Raw genomic sequence first — 11,564 nt, 5'->3', positions numbered from 1 at the left:
GGCCAGTTCAGGCTTTTGTGGAACGCCTTCATCGTGAGAACAGTGACAAGAGTTTCAGTAATATTTTCGAACAACGCTACGACTAAGGTAAATAATCGTGTGGAATGAATCTACCGCCACTTCCCTAGCCGAGTCATGGATTCATTGACTGCACATGGTGAACACAGCTACCTGCCCAACCTGCATACAGTCGAGATTCTCTCATGGCCTTTAGAACGGCAATCCTAGTATGTGCGCCACCGCCTATGAGCATATCGAAACTGCATTGACCCCCAAGACGAAATGATAGTAGCCGACTGGCCGAAATTAAAAAAAAAACAGCATTCTGTTGCGCATCCTTGAGTCAAACGTGAATGTGAATCTATTCTCTGGTATAGTACGAAGATCCTGCATTCATAGCTTGCCATGCTCGTTGCTGTTGCGTAATTTATTTTTCTTTGTATCTCTCTCTCTCTATCTATCTCTCTATCTATCTTTTTTTGCCATGTGCATTGCAGAATGGCTCAGGGAAACATCAGAGCCGTTGGATGGGTAAGTACATACAGAACCTACTAGTATTTCCCTCCTGCTCTTGTAGCAGTTGAGCGCTCTTGTGTGGAGTAGTGCCTTTCCTGTTTCTAGAGACTCTTCTAGAGACTATTGATGTCCTGTGTTGGAAGAAATCTGGCTACAGCACCAAAATGTACCCCGCGACGTGCGTGTGAGGATACGCTTCAACATGCTATTTCTGTGGCAGTGGTGGTCAAACTACCCTATTACAGTATATTCAACTTCATAGTATCAAGACTGGAGACAGAACAGGAAATTCTGTGAGACGGCATGCTGATCTATCCAGCCTCGCAGAGTGTTTATTCTAGTAAGCCCATCCCCGATAGATACCGTGATGCAGGTCGCGGTCTGGACAAGTAAAATCTACCTTGAATTTGCGTAGTGCACTAATTCTGAGCACGCATGCACGCGCATTATGCTGTGTTCGCAGCAGAAAGCCTTACAAGTGATGGCTGCGTTTTTTTCCTTTCCTCGGCCCTTTTTCCCTTGCAGAAGACTGAGGAGGTATTTGTAGAATCCGGCTGCCTAAGCGATCAGAACTTCATTGCGTCCACTTGCAGACATCAGGGAGTACGACCACGTAAGTACTGCATAGATCCGTGTAGAATACTTCTTCTTTATTTGCTCTTCACATCGCCCCATGTTAATAGGGTGAATGTATTCCGAATCGATTCCAGTGCTCATGACGTGAAAATCGAACGACTTGAATGCATACGAACGGATTCATGAATCGATTCAAGTGCCTAATCGAACGCAGCCAGTGGAAGTTCCGGACCTGAAGATAACCAATCACAGTATCTAAAGTAAACAAGAAATCAGTTGGAGTGCAGCAACACATCGGGGCTGATAAGAAAACGCACCTACATTTCGAACAAGTGACTTCATGTCTGGGGCCTTCATTTTCTCCATGGTTACTATAACCATTCTGCTCTGAGTGTTTTCATTTATATATAATTATTATTTTACCAATGCAATACCGAAAGAAATGTTCGATATCCTATCCCGATCAACGAGCGCCGTACTTCAGAACATTTTCTTGGCTCCTTATCAATGGAATTTCGTGACGAGGCAATTGTAAAACTATATAACAGGATGGAGTGAGCAATACAGGTATCATTATTATGCTAGTTTGTACGTGAGGTGTGTGGGTGGCAGCGAGGGTTGCGTCCCGGCGGCCTGAGTGGATTCACAGGAATCGTGCGCTTCAAAGTAAGAAGAGAATCATGAGCGGTCCGTGCTCGGGTGACTACACTACAACTTCGCGGTGGAGCATCGTTGCCCAGAATGGAGGGCCACTGGTTCGAGTTCAGCTTGTAACAGTCACTTTTCTTCTTCAAACATTTCCCAGTTGCCGTTTTACCTCAGGCACATGAATTTTAGATTTGAGAAAGCATTTTGTAACCGTGTCGAGTGTCAACTAACAGTAGTTCATTCTTCACACGCGTGACTGTCGGACTCCTGAACCGGCAAAGCATGACCGATGCTCCGTGATTGAGGAGCTGCAAGGGTTGGTTATGCCGGGGGACCTGGTATTCGGATCCTAAAACGTACTTTTCCCTTCCGAACACACTTGCATGTCTGATTGAAATCTTGACCCTAACGGTTTTGTTCTTTTCTGTCAACCGCTTTTGTAGACATGGAGGATGAAATTCTGGCCGTACACGACATATCACCAGAGTGTCAGCATGCAACCACTGGAGAACACTTTTGTGTTGACTTCTTTGCTGTGTGTGATGGGCATGGCGGCGGAACGGTCTCCAAGGCTGCGGTTAAACATTTGCCGGATGTTATGGACACCTATCTACAGTGTAAGTGATAGTCTGCTGTTTAACATTCTACTGTACAGAATTGTATTTACTTTCAGAGGGACAGAGATAGAGGGAGAGAGAGGGAGAGAGAGGGAGAGAGAGAGAGAGAGAGAGAGAGAGAGAGATAGAGAGAGATAGAGAGAGATAGAGAGAGATAGAGAGAGATAGACAGAGAGACAGAGAGACAGAGAGACAGAGAGACAGAGAGACAGAGAGAGAGAGAGACAGAGAGAGAGAGAGACAGAGAGAGAGAGAGACAGAGAGAGAGAGAGAGACAGAGAGAGAGAGTGTGAGAGACAGAGAGAGAGAGACAGAGAGAGAGAGTGTGTGAGAGAGAGAGAGAGTGTGAGAGTGTGAGAGTGAGAGTGAGAGTGAGAGAGAGAGAGAGAAGGGGAGGGAGTTCGCCCTTGATCAACTAAAATGTGGATGAGAACTCGACGACACAATGTGTATGTTTTCGTTTTATCTCAGCAACGTTATATTATTGCGTTTTGTGTGCTGCACAGTTTTGGACATTGACCTGTGTACTGTCCTCCCTAAAGTGTTTCACCGGACAGACGACGTCATCAAGTTTGAACACCCCGGTAGGTGATTATGTTCACTGGAGGATTATAGAACAGTGATGATATTTCCAATTTACGACGATCGTGGTTTTCGATTCCGAGTATTGTAAGAGCAGCAGGAGTCCTTGCATTGAGCACTTCGCGGGCCCAAACATTTTTTTATTGAACGCTGTGTCGGCGGCAGACGTTTTTGTGCTGAGCACTGGGTGAGCAGCGGAAGTCGTCGAATCAAGAGCTTTGTGCGCAATGAAAGCTACAAGTACCTGCTGTAATGCTGTATATGTATTAGTGCGATGAAAATTTAACACGGTCCATTGCGCTGTTCTTGCTTTCACTCTTCTGTCCGCAATGCAGAAGCATGGATGAGATCCGGAAGCACAGTTATAGGGCTAGCTCGCAGAGATAACTTTCTTTACGTGGCCAATGCTGGTGACAGCCGAGCTGTGTCATCTATAGGCGGCTATGCTGTTGCACTGTCCAAGGACATGAAGCCATCCGATCCAGGTACGAGTTGAATACATGACGTAGATACAGGACCGGCGGGTGCAATGTTCGATTGGTTTGGCCATAGCTCACCCGTACTTTGTGTATGATATGTTGGGAACACCATGAGCACATGCCCTCGTCAGCAGTAAACACAAGTTGATGGCCAATACGTTAGTCATGCCATGGCCTGACCAGCCGAACCGTATCCGCCGGGCCTGCCACACACACACACACACACACACACACATACACACACACACACGCACACACACACAAACACACACACATACAAACACGCACACACACACACACACACACACACACACACACAAATACACACACAAGTAATGGCATGCGAACACACGCTGTATTCAGTAATTGTGTACTACTTCGTAGTATTATCCATCATCAAAAAGGGAATCCAAAGCCAGCTCAGTACAGTAAATCGGCAAATGATAAAGTGATCATGAAATACAAGAAAAGGTGGTCTCATGTATGCATTTCTGTGTTTTGTGTGTGCATGCGTGTCCACATACATATTATGTCTGTGTGTATATGGGGATAAAGTCAAACCATTGATTATTTCCATTCTACGTAGTAGTGCTCCTACAAATTTCCAAATCTCATTCTAAGTACAATGTCGCTCCTGCTCGAAACATACCACTAATTTTTATATAGAGACTTAGTCAGAGGTAAACATAGAACACGAAGATACGAAGTTAGTTTAAAATCTGATCGGGCCTTCCGTAACATTACTTCTCAAACCAGTGCATGGTGATATTGTGAAGAAGCACAACATTGTCAATTTGGTGCATTTTTCCGCCAATATCCTGTATGAATATAGACATCAATAATTTTTATCTTTTTTTTGTTTTTGAACTGGGAGCTCATATTGATAACTGTAGACGAGACGGAGTTACCAATATTACGTATTGCTCACGGCAGAGCAATGACCTAATGCCCACGGCAGGGCAATGATGTGATAACCACCACGATAATGCCATTTTCTATGTTCAATTTTGTCCATGCAGAAGAGAACGCGCGTATCCTCTCCCAAGGCGGCAGGATTATCACTAGAAAGTACTCACATCGTAGAGTCAAGTACCTGGTCGACTACGAGGAGAAAGTGCTGCTGAATGTATCGGGAGGCTTCGGTGATGGCGTGTTCAAGAAGGGTGCCAGAGAAAATTGGATTTCGCAAGGTGAGAACATATTGTTTTATTTGTTATACTCGTCAATATATCCTGATGATGGCTCCTGGCCGACAATTTGATTGAGATATTGTAATTTGCAGCAAAGAGACCACGTGATTTGAAGATGGAGTGTGTAAGGTTTTTCATTATTGTATTTGTATTGTATTATTTTACTTGGGCATTCCTAACAGACCGAATTCTTACACGGTGCCCAAATGTACCCGTCGGATACTTATGAAAAGTCGACATCTTTCTCACTCGCACTTGTTTGATACCTTGATCATCTTTGCTTTGCCATTCAGTGATGGAACCTGACTGAAGACCATGGTACCATCACGCGAGAACGTACTAAACCGTTCTTTTGCTGATGTGTGTATACTACGTGTGTACATGCATATGTGTGTTCATAATGACTTCGTAATTTTGTACTTTTCATTGCGATTCGTAGAATCAGATGCTTCTCAAACTGATAATTCTTACCAACACAAGCTCCAAGCTCTTGCCAATCCAATCAACTTGTCTCAAGCGAAGGTCCTTGGTTCGAGTCCTCACAAAAATCACGGTTCGCACGAGGCTCGAGTCCTACGGTGCGTTTGGTTGGTATGATCTAGAACAAGATCGAACAGCTAGTGCACATGGAGCAGCCTCGTGCCAAGTAAACGGTACTCCAGAAACAGAGCACATTTTTGTGAAAAGTGTCCCAAACTTGGTGCATTCTTCAAAACGTGTATGGGTCACCCTGGTCATTTTGTACAGCGTGCGCAACCCTAAAGCGTATGCACAAAACCGATGTTCCCGCCAGATTTCACTGTGAAATAGTGAAACTGCTCAATCTGCTCCGGCCTCAAGGCTGGAGCAAGCAGAACGTGTTCTGGCCGACCCAGAACAATTGCAGGCCCAACCAAACGCGCTGTTCTGGTGAATCCTGTTCTAGGTCTCCCCCACCAAACGCGCCCAAAGTGGTAGCCAATTTTGTACTTCAAATCTGTATCCATCGTTCCCTCAAATCAATTATAATCAACAATTTTTTTCCATTTCCACGAGACCATTCACCGCCTTCTCTTCAGGTGAAAACTAAGCTAAGAAAGGAGAATGAAAATTACAAAATTGAAATTGATTGGAAAGAGCCTGAAGTTTGCGTTGTTGTTTATCCAGGGCACTTATCAGCAACTTAGCCGATGAGTTCGAAACATAGCTACATTATCCACATTTGTGTGTTTATGTGTATGTGTGTGTGCGTGTCTGTCTGTACCTGTCTGAATGTGTGTATGTCTGTGTGTATGTATGCGAGTGTGTGTGCGTGTGCTTGCACATGTGCTTCTGCTTGTATGTATGTCTGTGTCTGTGTCAATGAACAGGTGACTAGATTTGTGCATGTGCATGTGTCTTGTGCATGTGTGTGTGTGTGTGTGTGTGTGTGTGTGTGTGTGTGTGTGTGTGTGTGTGTGTGCGCGAGATCAAAGGGTACCTTGCTCGAAGAATTACATTTAAAAATTATGGTGTTTGTACAAAACAAAGAGTGTACATGATATAAAGCTGATCAACGAGTTTCTTCAATTTGGTTTTCTTGTTGCAGCCACCCCAGAAATGATGAAACTGGCAATAACCACACAGTTGGAATTCGTCATTCTTGCAAGTGACGGTAAGGAAGAAACACTATGTCCTTTATTTCATATGAGCCGTCAGATACGAAAACCGACCTTATGGGAAACACTGCACAGTCCAGAAAAATGCACTTGAAAGTTGGCGAGTTTACGCACTGGTGCGCCTGGACAACCAAGCTACAAACCTTCGTATTTCAGTCAAATATCGGTCTTTCGGGACAATCCAAGTATGTAAATCAAGGAATCCAATGCAGCAAGCGCGATCGCGGCACGATGCTGCGTTCCCCAGCTGCGAAGCCTGCAAGATATGTCACGGCACTTTGCATTTCTACGTGCAAATCAAACGATCCAGACCAGGGGTTTCCCCCTTTTCAAGCGACCTCCGATCTCGGCAACAGGCTCAGACGTCTTGGAAGCTCTCAGTGCATCTTCACGAAAAAAATTGGGCGTCCTGGGATAATGGAGATGGAAATGGCGAGCGATTTTCGTGTGATGGCGCAAGTCCAGCGCTGAAGCGATGTCTGCAGCTTGTTGCGCTGGTGCTGTGCTTTATTTGCTATCGGATTTGGGCCGAACGGGTTGCTCGTCGCCAGAGCTTTCCAGAAAGCCCAAGTTTGTGGAAATCGGTCAAAGGAAACAGGAAATATTCTACAAAGTAGGTGAAACAATTGTTGGTATTGCACCCAAAATTGAGATGCAATTTGAAACGGTCTCCTATTGTAGAGGCTATAACTTTACTTCCCTTGATCCAAATTAACTCTAGTTTTCTGCATACGACTCCTGATGCTCCTGGCTTTCAGATAGTATCACTAACACAAATATGATTTTTTTCCCATAAGGTCTGTTTTCGCATCTGACGGCTCATATTGGTTTCACATCAAGTCACACAGACGAACACACCGCAGTCACCATGTGGTATCATGTGGTATCATGTGGTATCATGTGGTAGTATGTGGTAGTAAGTACATGTGAACGTCCACTAGGCATTTGCTATCTGCACTCTTAATCTTAGCTGGCCGCGTGATATCATGGTCATACGATTGCATGGCAACATGATGGCATGCTCACGCTTTACCGTGGTCACATGATAGCATGGTCACGTGATAGAATGGTCACGTGATATAATGGTCACGTGATAGCATGGTGACGTGATAGCCTGGTCAAGTGATAGCACGGTGATGTGATAGCATGGTCGCATGATAGCATGGTGATGTGAAAGCATGGTCGCATGGTACTTGCAAACGCCTGACCGCTCCACTACTACTGCTGCATCTCCTGAAACTGGTTGTAGATAGTGTGGTTGATCAAGGTGATTAGGCATGTAATTACGCACATCAGACAACAACTGGCTCACTCGTACACGCATACATATGTGTGCGCGCACGCACACACACACACACCTGCCGAGTGGTACACACATGGCACACGCATTGCAAATCCATGTCCGTGAGTATGCACGCACGCACACACACGCACACACACACACACACACAGTGGTACTTGCTGACTACCAAAAGTGGTCACGTGGCTATCCACGGAGAGGCAAGAGGAATATTAGAAATGAAGCAATTCCACCTCCACCATCGCGCTCTCTGGCCAACCTCACAAACCAGCAACAAGACATGAATGTTGGAATGATGACTCAATAGGCTATTAGGCCTCCAAACGGCCAACAGTCACTGGAATACCAAAACCAAAACCATGGGTGGATGTGGAAATGATCCCATTCATGGGCTCATTATACCTCAGTAAGAAAACGATAACATTGATGCTAAAGCTAATCGGTGCTCAACCAAGCCGATGATCCAAAGGAGCATAATACACTCAAAATATTATAATCCATTTAAAGGTTCACTTCGTTCTATTAGGCTTCAACCATACCATAATCAAATCCTATTCCGCCTCGTGTTCCATATACATGTTGGGACATTGCTATCTCTCATTACAGGCCTTTGGGACGTATTCACCAATGAAGAGGCAGTGAAGTTTGTCCGAAACAGGATGAGGATCGGATGCCCGCCAGAGGAAGTAAGTGACAACTAGAATGTACACTCATTTCACATAGCAAGAATTAGTTTCCTTTCCCATCCCCTAAGGTAATTTGATTCATAGGAGCTCTCTGCAAACTAGTTCGGTCGTGAATTGTGCTGGTCCAGCGAGAGCACCCACCAGCCCGTGTAAAATCATAGTAAGCGCGAGTTTCAAATTTTGAAGGAAATGTGGAAACGGTCTTTGGTTGGATATTGAAATTATCGTACCTTAGTGGTCCGGAAGAGATGGCATTAAGCGAAGGTCGCTGGATTGAGTCCTGGTGTCCTTCCAACATTTTCCCTTTTCGGTCCACTAAACAAAGCAATATCAGCAGTATTTCTTTGGATAACGCAATATCTGCCCGCATATCATTAGGTGCATGCCTGTGATCGTGCCAGGATTCATGTACTCTGGTGTCTAGCAACAAACTTTCCGACTCCTTTGTGCTCTTCCTGAACATGTCGGCTCCTTTGGCTCTTGCCTAAAGTTCACCGTAAGCTATCACGACTCGGCAGCAATGACAAAAAGGACGGCAATTTTGATACTGAAACCATAGTGGACAGGGACATTACCAAAAAAACACCGAACTTGCACTTGCGCTTGGTTACAAAACCGGGGGAGGGGAAACTATTGCTTCAAATAAAATAGAACTTTCTTTTGTCATTGGCTTTCAGAGACAGGATCGCTATTCGAGAGAAGGCATTGTTTTTTCATTGGCTCTCAGAGACAAGATCACTATTCGAGAGAGGGCACTGTTCAAGAAATGACTATAATCGCACGAATACGGTACTTGTACTTGCTTCATACTCGGACTTCAAAATGAGGCCGAGCCTGATAGCGATGAAAAATAAATTTTCCAAAGCCAGATTTAAACCAGGCCCCAACGTACCATGCCAGAGTGGTCAAACTGACAAGTCATCGAGCTCTGCGTAACACAAACAGCACAGGCACTGCCCCACAATTGCTACAAGAGCAGGAGCAAAATACTCGATCTGCGGACAGAACTGGTTCGTCCTTTGTTAACTAATCAGCGCAGCACAGAGAAAATGAGGCCAAACTTGATACCGCATCTACTTTTATAATTGCTTTCTCGTACAAATGCTTCCTTCCTTTTTGTGTTGGGTGCTAATCCTTCATGATGGCATGAATTCAATTGTATTGTGTTTGCTCCTGAAAGAGGTATCCATTCCTGTTTTCGTGGACTAATAGTCTTACCATGAGATTGTGTGTTTCTTTTCCCACAGCTTGCAACTCAACTGGTGAATTACGCTGTCAACCATCTCCATACACAGGACAATGTCAGCGCCATCGTCTACCTCAATATACAAAATAGGGACTACAGTGCCCTTCTGGACCAAGTACGATATTGGAATCCAATAGTTGAAGACATAACGGGTTAGGCTGCCATCATGTTCGTGAAATAAACACTTACGGTGGATTATTAAATCATTTTTAACGAAATTACTTCAAAAGAAGTACATCATGGCACCGATCGAGCGAGAACTCGTGCTCCACATATTCCTGGCATAACGGGCTGTGAAGTCCTGCCATGAGTGCTTGTGCGTGTGGGGGGGGGGGGGAGGGGGCAGTTTTTGTCCATCAGTTTGTGCGTGCATGTGTGGGTCAATTGTCAGGGTTGTGTATACATTGATTACATTATACCTTCGGCTGTGTCAGTGTTTGCTAGCCGGAAGATCGGAGGGATAAGGTTATTCAGCAAATATGATACTCGTAGATCTGTGAGACAGGGCGTACACGTTGTTTGAAACCCTTCTCCTCTCGATAGGCAGTGGCCAAACGGAGATGTTGTTGTTTAATTTTAATTCGCAGAATCAAACAGGCAGCAATCCCAATTACATGATAGCGAATGTGTATAGTGCGTGAATATAAACATCATAGGAGCAGGGTTGCAACTTCAACTTGCAAGCGAATGCAAGGTGGTACCGTAAAGTTCAGAATTTGAGGTTGGGAGGCATCCCTGTTCTCTCTGAAAATTACGGAAATCTGTCCGATGTGAAGCAAAGTGTTGATGCAACTGTTTGAGTGAGCCAAAACATTGTTCTAAGATTCTAGCTTCTGTACTCGCGCTGTTAGTGCCCCTTGGCTACTAGTATTTTGCAATGTCCTTCTCAGATGAAGCACTATTCAGGAGAGGGCACTATTCTTTCAATGGTGGTATATTTGCCTTAGCCAGCATAGAACGAAGAGAGCAAAGGGGAACGGAGCCTAACGTTCACTGTAAATTATAATGACTCGGCAGAAACGACAAGAAAAGTCACCATTTCGATCCTGAAGCCACAGTGGACAGGGCCATAAGCAAAACAACACCGAACTTAAACTTGCGCTTGGTTACAAAACCGGTAGGGGGGGGCACTATTAATATAGAACTTGATTCCAGTACCTATGCAGAAGACGTTACTTCAGTAACTGGTAACGGCTGGCCCTAGCCAGGGTCCACGCAGCTTTATTGTTGTCATTGGCTCTAAGAGACAGGATCACTATTCGAGAGAGGGCACTGTTCAAGAAATGACTATAATCGCGCGAGTACTGTATTTGTAATTTCTTCATACTGGGACATCAAAAGCACACCCACAGAGGGTAGCTGCAGTGTGCCTTAGAGACCACGCCGGAAGATAGCCCTGTATGGGGAAACGCTGTGCTATGTCCCCCCACAGCCTGTGATTAGTGCGTTGCGGGTCCTGTCCACCCAACTTCCAATTCTAGATGAAATGTACACATTGTATGAATGCATGCCCCCAAACTTAAAGGAAGCGATAAAATTAAAAATTATCGTATCCGTTCCCGAAGGGAACTCACGACGGCCGCTAACACCCGATAAACCCTAGCGGCAGATGCAGCGCCTAACGGTGGGGGTGAGTGGGTAAGTCTCAAAACCACTGGCACAAGTGCCGAAAACGACCCCATTAGCTGCATCCATGTACCCCTTGTGCCTGGCCACAAGTTCCCAGTTGACTGTGGGTAGCAGCACGGCTGGAAAAACCGCTCCCAGGCAGGACTTGAACCAGGTACCTCTCGTATCTCAATCATGGTCTTTGACCAACCCACTGTGCCTGCCTGGTACTATGAAGCGATAAGGTGTTCTAAAACAAAGCAAGGAGATTAGTTTTGTATAACGTATAATTTATGAAGTGTGAGATCATGATTGTTATGAATAGATTAGAAAGAACTAAAATTGACGGATCCTTCGAAGTAGTAATGAATGCACCCTAATTATCTGTAAAGGTAAGTTGGGCAGAGGCATGTTCCCATCAGCTGCAGCTTTATGTTTAGCCGCAAAATCAGTTCACGTTGTAATTGCTATTGTCTACC

General features: G+C 44.9%; 1 protein-coding gene across 1 annotated transcript; it reads left to right on the top strand.

The window, feature by feature from the left end:
• LOC135825264 (uncharacterized) lies at nucleotides 1-9,680 on the top strand. Its single transcript, XM_065338002.1, has 10 exons — nucleotides 1-87; nucleotides 498-531; nucleotides 1,042-1,129; nucleotides 2,184-2,357; nucleotides 2,864-2,941; nucleotides 3,275-3,424; nucleotides 4,438-4,608; nucleotides 6,176-6,241; nucleotides 8,152-8,231; nucleotides 9,479-9,680. Exons 2-10 carry the CDS (start codon nucleotides 499-501, stop codon nucleotides 9,632-9,634), a joined length of 996 nt encoding a protein of 331 aa, XP_065194074.1. The 5' UTR covers nucleotides 1-87; nucleotide 498; the 3' UTR covers nucleotides 9,635-9,680.
• Nucleotides 9,681-11,564: the final 1,884 nt, after the last annotated feature.

The sequence above is a fragment of the Sycon ciliatum genome, chromosome 9 (assembly GCF_964019385.1).
Source record: "Sycon ciliatum chromosome 9, ocSycCili1.1, whole genome shotgun sequence".
Classification (NCBI taxonomy): Eukaryota; Metazoa; Porifera; class Calcarea; order Leucosolenida; family Sycettidae; genus Sycon; species Sycon ciliatum.
The sequence above is the reverse complement of the archived record's forward strand: the minus strand, read 5'-3'. Positions and strand labels throughout refer to the sequence as shown.